We start from the raw sequence: 24,654 nt of genomic DNA, 5'->3' as shown, positions 1-24,654 counted from the left end.
TGCTCTTTCACTATATCTAAAAAATACTACCCGGTATATACAAAGCATCGCCTGTGTAAACCCCTGGGTAGGGAGAACCTTTTCTTTGATTTACTTACTGTATTTTTATTACTTTCTGATTTATTTGTAGTTATTAGACCTTTACTTTGTAGTTATTTTTAGTTGTATTACTTATATTTTATTTTACACTATTTTTACCTTACTGTATCCACAGCAGATTACAGTTGCGTAATAAACTATTATTATTATAAACTATTACATAGAAATTCATCAAAAAAGATTAAAAAAACTTGGGTAATTAAGAATCAGAGAACTGTGAATTATTCCCCCAAAAGATATTTTATAAATATTCAATTATATGAATATTAGATAATTATTTGATGATAATTATATAATATGACTGAGTTGATTCAGTTTAGTCATGTATGGTCATAACAGTAAAACAGTTATAAGTATAGCACTGTAACAGATAGCTCATGCATAATGTAAAGACCCCCTAACTTTCTCCCAATTTTATGAAATAAAGAAGAAAGATTATATAATATATATAGTAATGACAAGCACTGACATACAAATATAACACATCAAATGCATTCACTTGATTTATTAACAAAAATATTGATATTTACCAAGTATCATTGTACCTCCCTCATCAACTGTAGCATCTGTTTGGAAATCACTAGCTTCAGTTTGTTGTTCCCCATCAATGTACAGTTGGCATCGTCCATCATTGTTATGCCATGTCAGACATACATGATGCCAATTAGCATCATTAATGGAGACATCAGTACGCTTAGTTTCTCCGTTTATCACCAGCTACACTCAGAAATAAATGAAAATCATAAATATAATTAGGGAAGTATATTTACAGATCTTTTGAAATCAGAAATGATAATCATTAGTATAAGTATTTTCATTTACTATTACTTTTATCTTATTATTAACTAACTCAACTTTCTTTTATTGCTTTATGGCTGTAGACTGATAGAAAGATTGTATTTCTAAGGATGCAATACAGATTATTATTATTATTATTATTATTATTATTATTATTATTATTATTATTATTATTATTATTATTATTATTATTATTATTATTATTATCATTATTAAATGTTTGTCCACTAATCAATGATCAGTGCCTTTGATTTCTTGGAACTGAGGCACATACAGTGAATACAGCAATATCTTTACTTGCTCAGCTTTGGTGTATAACTACATTAAAATAAAACCTAAAAAGAATCCTATATAAACTAAATCCAGCCGAAACAAAACCCCTGTCTATACCTAACTGAACCCAGATACACTCAAACCTATATCTATACTGAACTAACTCTGTTTAAACTGAACCCTGTCAAAACTAAAATCAGCCTAAACCAAACCATGTCTATACTAAACTGAAATCCTGTCTAAACTGAACCCTGTCTATAGCAAACTGTCTGAACTGTTGAGCCATAGTTAAAACCTAACCTCAAAGAGGACACTCTCACCTCTGCTAAAGCAAACAGTCTAAACCAAATTCTAAAACCCTAAACAAGAGTCTGAACAGAACCTTGTCATATGAACCTGTGTCAACCAAAAGGGTATACTGATCTAATACTAAGCCATCTTAACTGAACACTGTATAAACTAATCAAACATTATTTGACCGTAGTCTGAACAAAATCAAAACTGAACCTTGTCTAAACCATCGTCTAACATAAACCCTGGATCTAGATTGAACCTTTATCTCAACTAAACCCTGCTTAAATTATCTAACCCTGTCTAAACTAAATTATCTAACCTGAAACCTGTCTAAACAAAATTATCTAACCCTGTCTAAACCAAATTATCTAAACTGAACCCTGTCTAAACTAAATTATCTAAACTGAACCCAGTCTAAACCAAATTATCTAAACTAAACCCTGTCTAAACCAAATTAGCTAAACTGAACCCTGTCTAAACTAAATTATCTAAACTGAACCCTGTCTAAACTAAATTATGTAAACTGAACCCTGTCTAAACCAAATTATCTAAACTAAACCCTGTCTAAACCAAATTATAAAAACTGAACCCTGTCTAAATCAAATTATCTAAACTGAAGCCTGTCTAAACTAAATTATCTAAACTAAACCCTGTCTAAACCAAATTATCTAAACTGAACACTGTCTAAACTAAATTATCTAAACTGAACCCTGTCTAAACCAAATTATCTAAACTAAACCCTGTCTAAACCAAATTATCTAAACTGAACCCTGTCTAAACTAAATTATCTAAACTAAACACTGTCTAAACCAAATTATCTAAACTGAACCCTGTCTAAACCAAATTATCTAAACTGAACCCTGTCTAAACTAAATTATCTAAACTGAACCCTGTCTAAACCAAATTCTCTAAACTGAACCCTGTCTAAACCAAATTATCTAACCCTGTCTAAACCAAATTATCTAAACTGAACCCTGTCTAAACTAAATTATCTAAACTGAACCCTGTCTAAACCAAATTATCTAAACTAAACCCTGTCTAAACCAAATTATCTAAACTGAACCCTGTCTAAACTAAATTATCTAAACTGAACCCTGTCTAAACCAAATTATCTAAACTGAACCCTGTCTAAACCAAATTATCTAAACTGAACCCTGTCTAAACCAAATTATCTAAACTGAACCCTGTCTAAACCAAATTATCTAAACTGAAGCCTGTCTAAACCAAATTATCTAAACTGACCCCTGTATAAATCAAATTATCTAAACTGAACCCTGTCTAAACCAAATTATCTAACCCTGTCTAAACCAAATTATCTAAACTGAACCCTGTCTAAACCAAATTATCTAAACTGAAGCCTGTCCAAACCAAATTATCTAAACTGAACTCTGTCTAAACTAAATTATCTAAACTGAAGCCTGTCTAAACTAAATTATCTAAACTGAACCCTGTCTAAACCAAATTATCTAAACTGAACCCTGTCTAAACTAAATTATCTAAACTAAACCCTGTCTAAACCAAATTATCTAAACTGAACCCTGTCTAAACCAAGTTATCTAAACTGAAGCCTGTCCAAACCAAATTATCTAAACCTGTCCCTGTCCAAACTAAATTATCTAATTTAAACCCTGTCAAAACTAAATTATCTAAACTGAACCCTGTCTAAACTAATTAAATTATCTAAACTGAACCCTGTCTAAACCAAATTATCTAAACTGAACCCTGTCTAAACTAAATTATCTAAACTGAACCCTGTCTAATCTAAATTACCTAAACTAAACCCTGTCCAAACTAAATTATCTAAACTAAACCCTGTCAAAACTAAATTATCTAAACTAAACCCTGTTTAAACCAAATTATCTAAACTGAACCCTGTCTAAACTAAATTATCTAAACTAAACCCTGTCTAAACCAAATTATCTAAACTGAACCCTGTCTAAACTTAATTATCTAAACTAAACCCTGTCTAAACCAAGTTATCTAAACTGAAGCCTGTCCAAACCAAATTATCTAAACCTGTCCCTGTCCAAACTAAATTATCTAATTTAAACCCTGTCAAAACTAAATTATCTAAACTGAACCCTGTCTAAACTAATTAAATTATCTAAACTGAACCCTGTCTAAACCAAATTATCTAAACTGAACCCTGTCTAAACTAAATTATCTAAACTGAACCCTGTCTAATCTAAATTACCTAAACTAAACCCTGTCCAAACTAAATTATCTAAACTAAACCCTGTCAAAACTAAATTATCTAAACTAAACCCTGTTTAAACCAAATTATCTAAACTGAACCCTGTCTAAACTAAATTATCTAAACTGAACCCTGTCTAATCTAAATTACCTAAACTAAACCCTGTCCAAACTAAATTATCTAAACTAAACCCTGTCAAAACTAAATTATCTAAACTAAACCCTGTTTAAACCAAATTATCTAAACTGAACCCTGTCTAAACTAAATTATCTAAACTAAACCCTGTCTAAACTAAATTATCTAAACTAAACCCTGTCTAAACTAAATTATCTAAACTAAACCCTGTCTAAACTAAATTATCTAAACTGAACCCTGTCTAAACCAAATTATCTAAACTGAACCCTGTCTAAACCAAATTATCTAAACTGAACCCTGTCTAAACTAAATTATCTAAACTGAACCCTGTCTAAACCAAATTATCTAAACTAAACCCTGTCTAAACTAAATTATCTAAACTAAACCCTGTCTAAACTAAATTATCTAAACTAAACCCTGTTTAAACCAAATTATCTAAACTGAACCCTGTCTAAACTAAATTATCTAAACTGAACCCTGTCTAAACCAAATTATCTAACCCTGTCTAAACCAAATTATCTAAACTAAACCCTGTTTAAACCAAATTATCTAAACTGAACCCTGTCTAAACTAAATTATCTAAACTAAACCCTGTCTAAACTAAATTATCTAAACTGAACCCTGTCTAAACCAAATTATCTAAACTAAACCCTGTCTAAACTAAATTATCTAAACTAAACCCTGTCTAAACCAAATTATCTAAACTGAAGCCTGTCTAAACCAAATTATCTAACCCTGTCTAAACCAAATTATCTAAACTGAACCCTGTCTAAACTAAATTATCTAAACTGAACCCTGTCTAAACCAAATTATCTAAACTAAACCCTGTCTAAACCAAATTATCTAAACTAAACCCTGTTTAAACCAAATTATCTTAACTGAACCCTGTCTAAACTAAATTATCTAAACTAAACCCTGTCTAAACTAAATTATCTAAACTAAACCCTGTCTAAACTAAATTATCTAAACTAAACCCTGTCTAAACTAAATTATCTAAACTGAACCCTGTCTAAACCAAATTATCTAAACTGAACCCTGTCTAAACCAAATTATCTAAACTGAACCCTGTCTAAACTAAATTATCTAAACTGAACCCTGTCTAAACCAAATTATCTAAACTAAACCCTGTCTAAACTAAATTATCTAAACTAAACCCTGTCTAAACTAAATTATCTAAACTAAACCCTGTTTAAACCAAATTATCTAAACTGAACCCTGTCTAAACTAAATTATCTAAACTGAACCCTGTCTAAACCAAATTATCTAACCCTGTCTAAACCAAATTATCTAAACTAAACCCTGTTTAAACCAAATTATCTAAACTGAACCCTGTCTAAACTAAATTATCTAAACTAAACCCTGTCTAAACTAAATTATCTAAACTGAACCCTGTCTAAACCAAATTATCTAAACTAAACCCTGTCTAAACTAAATTATCTAAACTAAACCCTGTCTAAACTAAATTATCTAAACTAAACCCTGTTTAAACCAAATTATCTAAACTGAACCCTGTCTAAACTAAATTATCTAAACTGAACCCTGTCTAAACCAAATTATCTAAACTGAACCCTGTCTAATCTAAATTATCTAAACTGAACCCTGTCTAAACCAAATTATCTAAACTAAACCCTGTCTAAACTAAATTATCTAAACTAAACCCTGTCTAAACTAAATTATCTAAACTAAACCCTGTTTAAACCAAATTATCTAAACTGAACCCTGTCTAAACTAAATTATCTAAACTGAACCCTGTCTAAACCAAATTATCTAACCCTGTCTAAACCAAATTATCTAAACCTGACCCTGTCTAAGCTGAATAGTCTAAACTAAACCCAGTCAAAACTGTCTAAACTGAAACCTGTCTATAGAAACCCTGTCAAAACTGAATAGTCTTAACTGAATATTGCCTAAAGTGAACCCCAATGCTTGAAATGTCTAAACCAAATACAAGTCTATTTCCAACTTGAATAGAAGCGCATATATTTTTTTTGGACTATAGAAACACCAATTAATTTATGTAAGTGCACTATCTGAAACCAAACCCTTCAATAAACCAAATCAATTCAACCAAACCCAGTCTAAACCAAACCCCTTTATACCTATTTCAGGCTACATTTAAACAGGGATTAATCAAATACTACATATTACCTGCAATTTGTGCAAATTCATTAAATATTTCTCTGATAAAACCACAATTCACTAGTATGCAAATGATAAACATGAAATAATTCATTAATACCTTCACATTTTTGTAATCATAAACAGCAAGCGTATTTGACTGATCAGCTACGGTATAAGAGAATATTGTTCCTTGGTGATTAGCATCCTGTGTTTCTAACCATACACACATTGTAAATGAAGATAACTTAGGAATATCCAATGCTTCACCATAATCAGCAGTATCTCCACTAAATATCAAGTCATAGTCCAATGACAGGCCTATTAAATTTGAATAGAAAAACATATTCACAACAAGAACAGCTGATGCACACAAGTACTACTACAAAATTGGTCTTTGCACACCAAAAATTTAGATCTTTAGCAAGTAAAAGAGTGTTCTCATTTGTCTATTTGCACCACTCAGAACCAGGTTAAAAGTGGGTATCAATACACGTATAGTCAGTGAAAATGATTGAACAAAATAAAAGCCCAGACGTCATTGCATAAAAGCCATCTATAAATGACCACATCAGTTGGCATACACATATTTCATTGCATAAAAGCCATCTATAAATGACCACATCAGTTGTCAATCCTAGACTTCATTGCATAAAAACCATCTATAAATGACCATCTCAGTTGTCAATCCTAGACTTCATTGCATAAAAGCCATCTATAAATGACCACATCAGTTGTCATACACATATTTCATTGCATAAAAACCATCTATAAATGACCACATCAGTTGTCAATCCTAGACTTCATTGCATAAAAGCTATCTATAAATGACCACATCAGTTGTCAATCCCAGACTTCATTGCATAAAAGCCATCTATGGATGACCACATCAATTGGCATACACATATTTCATTGCATAAAAGCTATCTATAAATGACCACATCAGTTGGCATACACATATTTCATTGCATAAAAACCATCTATAAATGACCATCTCAGTTGTCAATCCTAGACATCATTGCATAAAAGCTATCTATAAATGACCACCTCAGTTGGCATACACAGACTTCATTGCATAAAAGCCATCTATAAATGACCACATCAGTTGGCATACACATATTTCATTGCATGAAAACCATCTATAAATGACCACATCAGTTGTCAATCCTAGACTTCATTGCATAAAAGCCATCTATAAATGACCACATCAGTTTTCAATCCCAGACTTCATTGCATAAAAGCCATCTATAAATGACAACATCAGTTGGCATACACAGACTTCATTGCATAAAAACCATCTATAAATAACCACCTCAGTTGTCAATCCCAGACTTCATTGCATAAAAGCCATCTATGGATAACCACCTCAGTTGTCAATCCCAGACTTCATTGCATAAAAGCCATCTATGGATGACCACCTCAGTTGTCAATCCCAGACTTCATTGCATAAAAGCCATCTATGGATGACCACATCAGTTTTCAATCCCAGACTTCATTGCATAAAAGCCATCTATAAATGACAACATCAGTTGGCATACACAGACTTCATTGCATAAAAACCATCTATAAATGACCATCTCAGTTGTCAATCCCAGACTTCTTTGAATAAAAACCGTCTATAAATGACTACCTCAGTTGGCATACACAGACTTCATTGCATAAAAGCCATCTATGGATGACCATCTCAGTTGTCAATCCCAGACTTCTTTGAATAAAAACCATCTATAAATGACCACCTCAGTTGGCATACACAGACTTCATTGCATAAAAACCATCTATAAATGACCACCTCAGTTGTCAATCCCAGACTTCTTTGAATAAAAACCGTCTATAAATGACTACCTCAGTTGGCATACACAGACTTCATTGCATAAAAGCCATCTATGGATGACCATCTCAGTTGTCAATCCCAGACTTCTTTGAATAAAAACCATCTATAAATGACCACCTCAGTTGGCATACACAGACTTCATTGCATAAAAACCATCTATAAATGACCACCTCAGTTGTCAATCCCAGACTTCTTTGAATAAAAACCATCTATAAATGACCACCTCAGTTGGCATACACAGACTTCATTGCATAAAAACCATCTATAAATGACCATCTCAGTTGTCAATCCCAGACTTCATTGCATAAAAGCCATCTATAAATGACCACCTCAGTTGTCAATCCCAGACTTCATTGCATAAAAACCATCTATAAATGACCATCTCAGTTGTCAATCCCAGACTTCATTGCATAAAAGCCATCTATAAATGACCACCTCAGTTGTCAATCCCAGACTTCATTGCATAAAAACCATCTATAAATGACCACCTCAGTTGTCAATCCCAGACTTCATTGCATAAAAACCATCTATAAATGACCATCTCAGTTGTCAATCCCAGACTTCATTGCATAAAAGCCATCTATAAATGGCCACCTCAGTTGTCAATCCCAGACTTCATTGCATAAAAACCATCTATAAATGACCACCTCAGTTGTCAATCCCAGACTTCATTGCATAAAAACCATCTATGGATGACCACATCAGTTGTCAATCCCAGACTTCATTGCATAAAAGCCATCTATAAATGACCACCTCAGTCGGCAACCCAAAAATATAATCCATTCAAACTGTTATTTTTTTCTTCAGATAAACAATTTAGTATTTAGTTTCAGAAATTAAAGACAATCAAATACTCACGTGTTTCACAATATGTGCCTGTATAGGATGGCTTACATATACACCGGTAGTCGTTTATTTCATCCTGACATTTAACAAAATTTACACACTCATGGTTTTCACATTCATTAATGTCCTCAGTACAACGGGAACCTACAAAATTAAGATTATCTGTAGTTGAATAGTTATGCATATTTAGTAAAGTGACATGCACCCTCCCAAAGTATTAAGATATATTAATTGACATTTCAAGTACTGCACACTTGATACATATGTACCACAATGCACACACTGTACGTAGTACTATAATGCATGCACACACATATGTTTGAGCCATGTTCCAAATTTGATACATACCTACGAACCATGTTCCAAATTTGGTACATACGTACAAAGCACGTTCCAAAATGCACGTTCCACGTGTCAACCAGACAGAGCACACTTGGCATGACCACACTGCACACTTGGTATGACCACACTACACATTTGGCATGACCACACTACACACTTGGCACAACCACCCTGCACACTTGGTATGACCACACTGCACACTTGGTATGACCACCCTGCACACGTGGTCATACTGCACACTTGGCATGACCACACTGCACACTTGGTATGACCACACTGCACACTTGGCATGACCACACTGCACACTTGGTATGACCACACTGCACACTTGGCATGACCACACTGCACACTTGGTATGACCACACTGCACACTTGGCATGACCACACTGCACACTTGGTATGACCACACTGCACACTTGGCATGACCACACTGCACACTTGGCATGACCACACTGCACACTTGGATATGACCACACTGCACACTTGGTATGACCACACTGCACACTTGGCATGACCACACTGCACACTTGGCATGACCACACTGCACACTTGGCATGACCACACTGCACACTTGGTATGGCCACACTGCACACTTGGCATGACCACACTGCACACTTGGCATGACCACACTGCACACTTGGGATGACCACACTGCACACTTGGTATGACCACACTGCACACTTGGTATGACCACACTGCACACTTGCTATGACCATCCTGCACACTTGGCATGACCACACTGCACACTTGGTATGACCACACTGCACACTTGGTATGACCACACTGCACACTTGGGATGACCACACTGCACACTTGGTATGACCACACTGCACACTTGGCATGACCACACTGCACACTTGGGATGACCACACTGCACACTTGGTATGACCACACTGCACACTTGGTATGACCACACTGCACACATGCTATGACCATCCTGCACACTTGGCATGACCACACTGCACACTTGGTATGACCACACTGTATACTTGGCATGACTACCTTGCACACTTGGCATGACCACACTGCACACTTGGTATGACCACACTACACACTTGCTATGACCATCCTGCACACTTGGCATGACCACACTGCACACTTGGTATGAACCACCTTGCACACTTGGTATGACCATACTGCACACTTGGCATGACCACACTATACACTTGGTATGACCACACTGCACACTTGGTATGACCACCCTGCACACTTGGCATGACCACACTGCACACTTGGTATTACCACCCTGCACACTTGGTATGACCACCCTGCACACTTGGTATGACCACACTGCACACTTGGTATGACCACCCTGCACACTTGCTATGACCACCCTGCACACTTGGTATGACCACACTGCATACTTGGCATGACCACACTGCACACTTGGCATGACCACACTGCTCACTTGGCATGACCACACTAAACACTTGGCATGACCACTCTGCACAATTGGTATGAACCACTCTGCACACTTGGTATGACCACACTGCACACTTGGCATGACCACACTGCACACTTGGCATGACCACACTGATCACTTGGCATGACCACACTGAACACTTGGCACGACCACCCTGCACACTTGGTATGACCACCCTGCATACTTGGTATGACCACCCTGCATACTTGGTATGACCACCCTGCACACTTGGCATGACCACACTGAACACTTGGTATGAACCACCCTGCACACTTGGTATGACCACACTGAACACTTGGTATGACCACACTGAACACTTGGTATGACCACAATGAACACTTGGTATGACCACACTGCACACTTGGTATGACCACACTATACACTTGGTATGACCACACTGCACACTTGGTATGACCACCCTGCACACTTGGCATGACCACACTGCACACTTGGTATTACCACCCTGCACACTTGGTATGACCACCCTGCACACTTGGTATGACCACACTGCACACTTGGTATGACCACCCTGCACACTTGCTATGACCACCCTGCACACTTGGTATGACCACACTGCATACTTGGCATGACCACACTGCACACTTGGCATGACCACACTGCTCACTTGGCATGACCACACTAAACACTTGGCATGACCACTCTGCACACTTGGTATGAACCACCCTGCACACTTGGTATGATCACACTGCACACTTGGCATGACCACACTGCACACTTGGCATGACCACACTGATCACTTGGCATGACCACACTGAACACTTGGCACGACCACCCTGCACACTTGGTATGACCACCCTGCATACTTGGTATGACCACCCTGCATACTTGGTATGACCGCCCTGCACACTTGGCATGACCACACTGAACACTTGGTATGAACCACCCTGCACACTTGGTATGACCACACTGAACACTTGGTATGACCACACTGAACACTTGGTATGACCACAATGAACACTTGGTATGACCACACTGCACACTTGGTATGACCACACTGCACACTTGGCAAGACCATACTGCACACTTGGTATGACCACACTACACATTTGGCATGACCGCACTGCACACTTGGTATGACCACACTACACATTTGGCATGACCGCACAGCACACTTGGTATGACCACACTGCACACTTGGTATGACCACCCTGCACACTTGCTATGACTATCCTGCACACTTGGTATGACCACACTGCACACTTGGCATGACCACACTGCACACTTGGCATGGCCACACTGATCACTTGGCATGACCACACTGAACACTTGGCACGACCACCCTGCACACTTGGTATGACCACCCTGCATACTTGGTATGACTACCCTGCATACTTGGTATGACCACCCTGCACACTTGGTATGACCACACTGAACACTTGGTATGACCACACTGAACACTTGGTATGACCACACTGAACACTTGGTATGACCACACTGCACACTTGGTATGACCACACTGCACACTTGGCAAGACCATACTGCACACTTGGTATGACCACACTACAAATTTGGCATGACCGCACTGCACACTTGGTATGACCACACTACACATTTGGCATGACCGCACAGCACACTTGGTATGACCACACTGCACACTTGGTATGACCACCCTGCACACTTGCTATGACCATCCTGCACACTTGGTATGACCACACTGCACACTTGGCATGACCACACTGCACACTTGGTATGAACCACCCTGCACACTTGGTATGACCACACTGCACACTTGGCATGACCACACTGCACACTTGGTATGAACCACCCTGCACACTTGGTATGACCACACTGCATACTTGGCATGACTACCTTGCACACTTGGCATGACCACACTGCACACTTGGTATGACCACACTACACACTTGGCATGACCATACTGCACACTTGGCATGACCACACTGCATACTTGGCATGACCATACTGCACACTTGGCATGACCACACTGCATACTTGGCATGACTACCTTGCACACTTGGTATGACCATACTGTACACTTGGCATGACCACACTGCACACTTGGTATGACCACCCTGCACACTTGGTATGACCACCCTGCACACTTGCTATGACCACCCTGCACACTTGGTATGACCACACTGCATACTTGGCATTACCAAACTGCTCACTTGGCATGACCACACTAAACACTTGGCATGACCACTCTGCACACTTGGTATGACCACCCTGCACACTTGGCATGACCACACTGAACACTTGGTATGAACCACCCTGCACACTTGGTATGACCACACTGCACACTTGCCATGACCACACTGCACACTTGGCATGACCACACTGCTCATTTGGCATGACCACACTGAACACATGGCATGACCACCCTGCACACTTGGTATGACCACCATGCATACTTGGTATGAACCACCCTGCACACTTGGTATGACCACACTGCACACTTGGTATGACCACCCTGCACACTTGGTATGACCACACTGCACACTTGGCATGACCACACTCTACACTTGGTATGACCACCCTGCACACTTGGTATGACCACACTGCACACTTGGTATGACCACACTGCACACTTGGCATGACCACACAGCACACTTGGCATGACCACACTGCTCACTTGGCATGACCACACTGAACACTTGGCATGACCACCCTGCACACTTGGCATGACCACACAGCACACTTGGCATGACCACACTGCTCACTTGGCATGACCACACTGAACACTTGGCATGACCACCCTGCACACTTGGTATGACCACCCTGCATAATTGGTATGACCACCCTGCATACTTGGTATGACCACTCTGCACACTTGGCATGACCACACTGAACACTTGGTATGAACCACCCTGCACACTTGGTATGACCACACTGAACACTTGGTATGACCACACTGAACACTTGGTATGAACCACCCTGCACACTTGGTATGACCACACTGCGCACTTGGTATGACCACACTGCACACTTGGTATGACCACACTACACACTTGGCATGACCACCCTGCACACTTGGTATGACCACACTGCATACTTGGCATGACTACCTTGCACACTTGGCATGACCACACTGCACACTTGGTATGACCACCCTGCACATTTGGTATGACCACACTGCACACTTGGCATGACCACACTGCACACTTGGTATGACCACCCTGCACACTTGGTATGACCACACTGCACACTTGGTATGACCACACTGCATACTTGGCATGACTACCTTGCACACTTGGCATGACCACACTGCACACTTGGTATGACCACACTGAACACTTGGCATGACCACCCTGCACACTTGGCATGACCACACTGCATACTTGGCATGACCATACTGCACACTTGGCATGACCACACTGCTCACTTGGCATGACCACACTGAACACTTGGCATGACCACCCTGCACACTTGGTATGACCACCCTGCATAATTGGTATGACCACACTGAACACTTGGTATGAACCACCCTGCACATTTGGTATGACCACACTGAACACTTGGTATGAACCACCCTGCACACTTGGTATGACCACACTGCGCACTTGGTATGACCACACTGCACACTTGGTATGACCACACTACACACTTGGCACAACCACACTGCACACTTGGTATGACCACACTGCACACTTGGCAAGACCACACTGCACACTTGACAAGACCACACTACACACTTGGCAAGACCACACTACACACTTGGTATGACCACGATGTATACTTGGTATGACCACGATGTATACTTGGTATGACCACACTATACACTAGGTATGACCACACTATACACTTGGTATGACCACACTATACACTTGGTATGACCACACTATACACTTGGTATGACCACACTGCACACTTGGTATGACCACACTACACATTTGGCATGACCGCACTACACACTTGGCACAACCACAATGCACACTTGGTATGACCACGATGTATACTTGGTATGACCACACTATACACTTGGTATGACCACACTATACACTTGATATGACCACACTACACACTTGGTATGACCACACTATACACTTGGTATGACCACACGGAACAATTGGTATGACCACACTGCACACTTGGTATGGCCACACTATGCACTTGGTATGACCACACTACACACTTGGTATGACAACACTACACACTTGGTATGACCACAATGCACACTTGGTATGACCACGATGTATACTTGGTATGACCACACTATACACTTGGTATGACCACACTATACACTTGATATGACCACACTACACACTTGGTATGACCACACTGCACACTTGGTATGACCACACTACACATTTGGCATGACCGCACTACACACTTGGCACAACCACAATGCACACTTGGTATGACCACGATGTATACTTGGTATGACCACACTATACACTTGGTATGACCACACTATACACTTGATATGACCACACTACACACTTGGTATGACCACACTATACACTTGGTATGACCACACGGAACAATTGGTATGACCACACTGCACACTTGGTATGGCCACACTATGCACTTGGTATGACCACACTACACACTTGGTATGACAACACTACACACTTGGTATGACCACAATGCACACTTGGTATGACCACGATGTATACTTGGTATGACCACACTATACACTTGGTATGACCACACTATACACTTGATATGACCACACTACACACTTGGTATGACCACACTATACATTTGGCATGACCACACTACACACTTGGCACAACCACAATGCACACTTGGTATGACCACACTGCACACTTGGTATGACCACCCTGCACACGTGGTCATACTGCACACTTGGCATGACCACACTGCACACTTGGTATGACCACACTACACATTTGGCATGACCACACTACACACTTGGCACAACCACAATGCACACTTGGCATGACCACACTGCACACTTGGTATTACCACCCTGCACAGGTGGTCATACTGCACACTTGGCATGACCACACTGCACACTTGGTATGACCACACTGCACACTTGGCATGACCACACTGCACACTTGGTATGACCACACTGCACACTTGGCATGACCACACTGCACACTTGGTATGACCACACTGCACACTTGGCATGACCACACTGCACACTTGGTATGACCACACTGCACACTTGGATATGACCACACTGCACACTTGGTATAACCACACTGCACACTTGGCATGACCACACTGCACACTTGGCATGACCACCCTGCACACTTGGCATGACCACACTGCACACTTGGTATGGCCACACTGCACACTTGGCATGACCATACTGCACACTTGGCATGACCACACTGCACACTTGGGATGACCACACTGCACACTTGGTATGACCACACTGCACACTTGGTATGACCACCCTGCACACTTGCTATGACCATCCTGCACACTTGGCATGACCACACTGCACACTTGGTATGACCACACTGTATACTTGGAATGACTACCTTGCACACTTGGCATGACCACACTGCACACTTGGTATGACCACACTACACACTTGCTATGACCATCCTGCACACTTGGCATGACCACACTGCACACTTGGTATGAACCACCTTGCACACTTGGTATGACCATACTGCACACTTGGCATGACCACACTGCACACTTGGTATTACCACCCTGCACACTTGGTATGACCACCCTGCACACTTGGTATGACCACACTGCACACTTGGTATGACCACCCTGCACACTTGCTATGACCACCCTGCACACTTGGTATGACCACACTGCATACTTGGCATGACCACACTGCACACTTGGCATGACCACACTGCTCACTTGGCATGACCACACTAAACACTTGGCATGACCACTCTGCACGCTTGGTATGAACCACCCTTCACACTTGGTATGACCACACTGCACACTTGGCATGACCACACTGCACACTTGGCATGACCACACTGATTACTTGGCATGACCGCACTGAACACTTGGCACGACCACCCTGCACACTTGGTATGACCACCCTGCATACTTGGTATGACCACCCTGCATACTTGGTATGACCACCCTGCACACTTGGCATGACCACACTGAACACTTGGTATGAACCACCCTGCACACTTGGTATGACCACACTGAACACTTGGTATGACCACACTGAACACTTGGTATGACCACACTGAACACTTGGTATGACCACACTGCACACTTGGTATGACCACACTGCACACTTGGCAAGACCATACTGTACACTTGGTATGACCACACTGAACACTTGGTATGAACCACCCTGCACACTTGGTATGACCACACTGAACACTTGGCATGACCACACTGAACACTTGGCATGACCACCCTGCACACTTGGTATGACCACCCTGCATACTTGGTATGAACCACCCTGCACACTTGGTATGACCACACTGCACACTTGGTATGACCACCCTGTACACTTGGTATGACCACACTGCACACTTGGCATGACCACACTGCACACTTGGTATGACCACCCTGCACACTTGGTATGACCACACTGCACACTTGGTATGACCACACTGCACACTTGGCATGACCACACTGAACACTTGGCATGACCACCCTGCACACTTGGCATGACCACACAGCACACTTGGCATGACCACACTGCACACTTGGTATGACCACACTGTATACTTGGAATGACTACCTTGCACACTTGGCATGACCACACTGCACACTTGGTATGACCACACTACACACTTGGTATGACCACACTGCACACTTGGCATGACCACACTGCACACTTGGTATGACCACCCTGCACACTTGGTATGACCACACTGCACACTTGGTATGACCACACTGCACACTTGGCATGACCACACTGCACACTTGGTATGACCACACTGCACACTTGGATATGACCACACTGCACACTTGGTATAACCACACTGCACACTTGGTATGACCACACTGCACACTTGGCATGACCACACTGCACACTTGGTATGACCACACTGCACACTTGGTATGACCACCCTGCACACTTGGTATGACCACACTGCACACTTGGTATGACCACACTGCACACTTGGCATGACCACACTGCACACTTGGTATGACCACACTGCACACTTGGATATGACCACACTGCACACTTGGTATAACCACACTGCACACTTGGCATGACCACACTGGACACTTGGCATGACCACCCTGCACACTTGGCATGACCACACTGCACACTTGGTATGGCCACACTGCACACTTGGCATGACCATACTGCACACTTGGCATGACCACACTGCACACTTGGGATGACCACACTGCACACTTGGTATGACCACACTGCACACTTGGTATGACCACCCTGCACACTTGCTATGACCATCCTGCACACTTGGCATGACCACACTGCACACTTGGTATGACCACACTGTATACTTGGAATGACTACCTTGCACACTTGGCATGACCACACTGCACACTTGGTATGACCACACTACACACTTGCTATGACCATCCTGCACACTTGGCATGACCACACTGCACACTTGGTATGAACCACCTTGCACACTTGGTATGACCATACTGCACACTTGGCATGACCACACTGCACACTTGGTATTACCACCCTGCACACTTGGTATGACCACCCTGCACACTTGGTATGACCACACTGCACACTTGGTATGACCACCCTGCACACTTGCTATGACCACCCTGCACACTTGGCAAGACCATACTGCACACTTGGTATGACCACACTGAACACTTGGTATGAACCACCCTGCACACTTGGTATGACCACACTGAACACTTGGTATGACCACACTGAACACTTGGTATGACCACACTGAACACTTGGTATGAACCACCCTGCACACTTGGTATGACCACACTGCACACTTGGCATGACCACACTGCACACTTGGCATGACCACACTGCTCATTTGGCATGACCACACTGAACACTTGGCATGACCACCCTGCACACTTGGTATGACCACCCTGCATACTTGGTATGAACCACCCTGCACACTTGGTATGACCACACTGCACACTTGGTATGACCACCCTGCACACATGGTATGACCACACTGCACACTTGGCATGACCACACTGCACACTTGGTATGACCACCCTGCACACTTGGTATGACCACACTGCACACTTGGTATGACCACACTGCACACTTGGCATGACCACACAGCACACTTGGCATGACCACACTGCTCACTTGTCATGACCACACTGAACACTTGGCATGACCACCCTGCACACTTGGCATGACCACACAGCACACTTGGCATGACCACACTGCTCACTTGGCATGACCACACTGAACACTTGGCATGACCACCCTGCATAATTGGTATGACCACCCTGTATACTTGGTATGACCACTCTGCACACTTGGCATGACCACACTGAACACTTGGTATGAACCACCCTGCACACTTGGTATGACCACACTGAACACTTGGTATGAACCACCCTGCACACTTGGTATGACCACACTGAACACTTGGTATGACCACACTGAACACTTGGTATGACCACACTGAACATTTGGTATGACCACACTGAACACTTGGTATGAACCACCTTGCACACTTGGCATGACCACACTGCACACTTGGTATGACCACCCTGCACACTTGGTATGACCACCCTGCACACTTGCTATGACCACCATGCACACTTGGTATGACCACACTGCATACTTGGCATGACCACACTGCACACTTGGCATGACCACACTGCTCACTTGGTATGACCACACTGCACACTTGGCAAGACCACACTGCACACTTGGTATGACCACACTGCACACTTGGCAAGACCACACTGCACACTTGACAAGACCACACTACACACTTGGCAAGACCACACTACACACTTGGTATGACCACGATGTATACTTGGTATGACCACGATGTATACTTGGTATGACCACACTATACACTTGGTATGACCACACTATACACTTGGTATGACCACACTATACACTTGGTATGACCACACTATACACTTTGTATGACCACACTATACACTTGGTATGACCACACTATACACTTGGTATGACCACACTATACACTTGGTATGACCACACTGCACACTTGGTATGACCACACTACACATTTGGCATGACCGCACTACACACTTGGCACAACCACAATGCACACTTGGTATGACCACGATGTATACTTTTGTATGACCACACTATACACTTGGTATGACCACACTATACACTTGATATGACCACACTATACACTTGATATGACCACACTACACACTTGGTATGACCACACTGCACACTTGGTATGACCACACTATACACTTGGTATGACCACACTATACACTTGGTATGACCACACTATACACTTGGTATGACCACACTATAACACTTGGTATGACCACACTATACACTTGGTATGACCACACTATACACTTGGTATGACCACACTATACACTTGGTATGACCACACTATACACTTGGTATGTCCACACTGCACACTTGGTATGTCCACACTGCACACTTGGTATGACCACACTAAGGCTTACCATACAATTAATGACTATATTTTGATACTAACCAATATAACCAGGAGCACAGTCACATGAAAACTTATTTATTTCATCAAGACAAGTTCCACCATTGTAACAAGGATTTGATAAGCATTCATCGATATTATGTTCACACCCTGGACCTGTAATAAACAATACCAAACATGTAATGGATCACACCAGATATGTAATAGACTGAACCAGACATGTAATAGACTGCACCGGACATGTAATAGACTGCACCAGGCATGTAATAGACTGCACCAGGCATGTAATAGACCGCACCAGACATGTAATAGACTGAACCAGACATGTAATAAACTGCACCAGACATGTACTAGACTGAACCAGACATGTAATAGACTGCACCAGGCATGTAATAGACTACACCAGACATGTAATAGACTGCACCAGGCATGTAATAGACTGCACCAGACATGAAATAGGCTGCACCAGGCATGTAATAGGCCACACAAGACATGTAATAGACTGCACCAGGCATGTAATAGACCGCACCAGACATGTAATAGACCGCACCAGACATGTAATAGACTGCACCAGACATGTAATAGACTGCACCAGACATGTAATAGGCCACACCAGACATGTAATAGACTGCACCAGGCATGTAATAGACTGCACCAGGCATGTAATAGACTGAACCAGACATGTAATAAACTGCACCAGACATGTACTAGACTGAACCAGACATGTAATAGACTGCACCAGGCATGTAATAGACTGCACCAGACATGTAATAGGCCACACAAGACATGTAATAGACTGCACCAGACATGTAATAGACCGCACCAGACATGTAATAGACCGCACCAGGCATGTAATAGACCGCACCAGACATGTAATAGACTGCACCAGGCATGTAACAGGCCACACAAGACATGTAATAGACTACGCCAGACATGTAATAGACTACACCAGACATGTAATAGACTACACCAGACATGTACTAGACTGCACCAGACATGTAATAGGCCACACCAGACATGTAATAGACTGCACCAGGCATGTAATAGACCGCACCAGACATGTAATAAACTGCACCAGACATGTAATAGGCCACAGCAGACATGCAATAGACTGCACCAGGCATGTTATAGACTGCACAGGCATGTAATAGACCGCACCAGACATGTAATAGACTGAACCAGACATGTAATAAACTGCACCAGACATGTACTAGACTGAACCAGACATGTAATAGACTGCACCAGGCATGTAATAGACCGCACCAGACATGTAATAGACTGCACCAGGCATGTAATGGACTGCACCAGACATGAAATAGACTGCACCAGACATGTAATAGACTGCACCAGGCATGTAATAGGCTACACCAGACATGTAATAGACTACACCAGACATGTAATAGACTACACCAGACATGTAATAGACTACACCAGACATGTACTAGACTGAACCAGGCATGTAATAAACTGCACCAGACTTGTAATAGACTGCACCAGGCATGTAATAGACCGCACAATACATGTAATAGACTGCACCAGGCATGTAATAGGCCACACAAGACATGTAATAGACTACACCAGACATGTAATAGACTACACCAGACATGAAATAGGCTGCACCAGACATGTAATAGACTGCACCAGACATGTAATAGACTACACCAGACATGTACTAGACTGAACCAGACATGTAATAAACTGCACTAGACATGTAATAGACTACACCAGACATGTAATAGACTACACCAGACATGTTATAGACTGCACAGGCATGTAATAGACCGCACAATACATGTAATAGACTACACCAGACATGTAATAGACTGAACCAGACATGTACTAGACTGAACCAGACATGTAATAAACTGCACCAGGCATTTAATAGACCGCACAAGACATGTAATAGACTGCACCAGACATGTAATAGACTACACCAGACATGAAATAGGCTGCACCAGACATGTACTAGACTGAACCAGACATGTACTAGACTGAACCAGACATGTAATAAACTGCACCAGGCATTTAATAGACCGCACAAGACATGTAATAGACTGCACCAGACATGTAATAGACTACACCAGACATGTAATAGACTGAACCAGACATGTACTAGACTGAACCAGACATGTAATAAACTGCACCAGGCATTTAATAGACCGCACAATACATGTAATAGACTACACCAGACATGTAATAGACCACCCCAGATATGTAATAGGCCACACCAGGCCGCACCAGACATGTAATAGACTACACCAGATATGTAATAGACTACACCAGACAAGTAATAGGCCACACAAGAATATGTAATGCTAGTAGAATACACCATATGTGTAATAGACCACATCAAACATGTTATAAACAGCTCCGCAATGAACATTTCAATTAGAGAATTGAAGAAATCATCATAAAATGAACAAATCTGAGAGAGATCTATCTGTAGTACCTATATGTATAATATCAAAGTAATCAGACTTGTATTTTTCAGTAAAAATGACAAAATTATTCATCAAAAACGAACAAATCTGAGAGAAGTTCACATGTAGTACTTATATGTATAAAATCAAAGCAATCAGACTTGTGGTTTTCAACAATAAGTCGACAAAGGAGCTAATATGCAACAATTCATGTACATTATTAACCTACTAGAGCCTTAGGCTTTACCTGTATATCCATCACTGCACCAACATTCAGTCCCTACACAAGCTCCATTCACACCACAAGATGGACTGCAATAACCAATATGGATTTTACATTTAACACCATCATAGTCATCAGGACAAATACAATCATACCCATTGAGCTTGTCCATACATGAACCACCATTTTCACAAGGCTCACCAATACAATCATCTATGTCGGTTTCACAATGAGTTCCTAAACGAACAAAATCAATACTCAAAATTATATATCGCTTCATTTAAAACATTCTTTTTTTTATCAAAATCTGCTCAGAATATTTTGCTTACACAGGCTGAAATGAAATAATTAATATGCAAATTAGCTACACACCAAACTCATTATCTATTATCTTCCTTGTGTGTTTCAAACACACAGGAGCAAATCAGATACTAATTACGGAGTACAGAGTAAGTATTTCTTAACCAAGTTTGAAACTTCAGATAAGTCATTATGTATTACATTACCTGTGTAGTCTTGTAGACAGTCATACTTGTATCCATTTACTATGTATCAGATCTGTCATTATGTATTACATTACCTGTGTAGCCTTGTGGACAGTCATACTAGTATCCATTTACTATGTATCAGATCTGTCATTATGTATTACATTACTTGTGTAGCCTTGTAGACATTCATACTTGTATCCATTTACTATGTATCAGATCTGTCATTATGTATTACATTACCTGTGTAGCCTTGTGGACAGTCATACTAGTATCCATTTACTATGTATCAGATCTGTCATTATGTATTACATTACTTGTGTAGCCTTGTAGACAGTCATATTTGTATCCATTTACTATGTATCAGATCTGTCATTATGTATTACATTACCTGTGTAGCCTTGTGGACAGTCATACTAGTATCCATTTACTATGTATCAGATCTGTCATTATGTATTACATTACCTGTGTAGTCTTGTAGACATTCATACTTGTATCCATTTACTATGTATCAGATCTGTCATTATGTATTACATTACTTGTGTAGCCTTGTAGACAGTCATATTTGTATCCATTTACTATGTATCAGATCTGTCATTATGTATTACATTGCCTGTGTAGCCTTGTAGACAGTCATACTAATTATCCATTTACTATGTATCAGATCTGTCATTATGTATTACATTACCTGTGTAGTCTTGTAGACAGTCATACTTGTATCCATTTACTATGTATCAGATAAGTCATTATGTATTACATTACCTGTGTAGCCTTGTAGACAGTCATATTTGTATCCATTTACTATGTATCAGATCTGTCTTTATGTATTACATTACCTGTGTAGCCTTGTAGACAGTCATACTAATTATCCATTTACTATGTATCAGATCTGTCATTATGTATTACATTACCTGTGTAGTCTTGTAGACAGTCATACTTGTATCCATTTACTATGTATCAGATCTGTCATTATGTATTACATTACCTGTGTAGTCTTGTAGACAGTCATATTTGTATCCATTTACTATGTATCAGATCTGTCATTATGTATTACATTAGTTATACCAAAAGAAGTCAAGCTGGATTATAATGGCATACCAATTATACACACAGATTTAGAAAATATTGCGAATGACTTTAATGAGTTTTTCGTTACAATTGGCGAAAAGTTGGCCAATAAAATAACTTCAAACAATAATAACATTTTCTACAACTTTCTAGGGGAACGAGCTACCCAATCAATTTTCCTACGCCCAGTAACTGTTCATGATATCCAAACTGAAATTATCAGGTTAGATCTCCACAAAGCGGCAGGTTGGGAAGGAATCAGTGCAAAACTGGTAAGGCATGCTATGAGCGAAATTTTACAGCCATTATGTTACATTACAAACTTATCAATTTCCACAGGACAGTTTCCAGACTGTCTTAAAAAGGCCAGAGTCATCCCATTCTATAAAAAAGGTAATACATCTAATCTGGGGAATTTTCGACCAATCTCTATCCTACCAATCATCAGTAAAATTATAGAAAAAAATGTAAATAAATGCCTGATGAATTACTTACAAAAATATAATATACTGTACAAACACCAATATGGCTTTCGGGAAAAATATAGCTGCAAACTTTCACTCATTAGCTTAATTCAATATTTGCTATTTGAAATGGATGAGGGTAATGCCACAATTGGATTGTTT

The 24,654-nt window shown here is 40.9% G+C and overlaps 1 protein-coding gene across 1 annotated transcript in view; it reads right to left on the bottom strand.

Annotated features, from left to right (window-relative positions):
* Nucleotides 1-24,654, bottom strand: part of LOC144360105 (sushi, von Willebrand factor type A, EGF and pentraxin domain-containing protein 1-like) — a gene marked incomplete at its 3' end in the record, with an annotated part of 87,576 nt that overhangs the window by 651 nt on the left and 62,271 nt on the right. The window contains exons 19-23 of the mRNA XM_085500710.1: nucleotides 22,500-22,712; nucleotides 19,875-19,988; nucleotides 8,601-8,732; nucleotides 6,033-6,232; nucleotides 630-816 (exon numbers count right to left, since the gene is read on the bottom strand). Of these exons, the coding sequence (XP_085356836.1) occupies nucleotides 630-816; nucleotides 6,033-6,232; nucleotides 8,601-8,732; nucleotides 19,875-19,988; nucleotides 22,500-22,712 (846 nt within the window). The remainder of the gene's footprint in view (nucleotides 1-629; nucleotides 817-6,032; nucleotides 6,233-8,600; nucleotides 8,733-19,874; nucleotides 19,989-22,499; nucleotides 22,713-24,654) is intronic.

The sequence above is a fragment of the Saccoglossus kowalevskii genome, chromosome 6, assembly GCF_978046115.1.
Source record: "Saccoglossus kowalevskii chromosome 6, keSacKowa6.1, whole genome shotgun sequence".
NCBI lineage: Eukaryota > Metazoa > Hemichordata > Enteropneusta > Harrimaniidae > Saccoglossus > Saccoglossus kowalevskii.
This window is presented reverse-complemented; position numbering and strand designations above follow the sequence as displayed.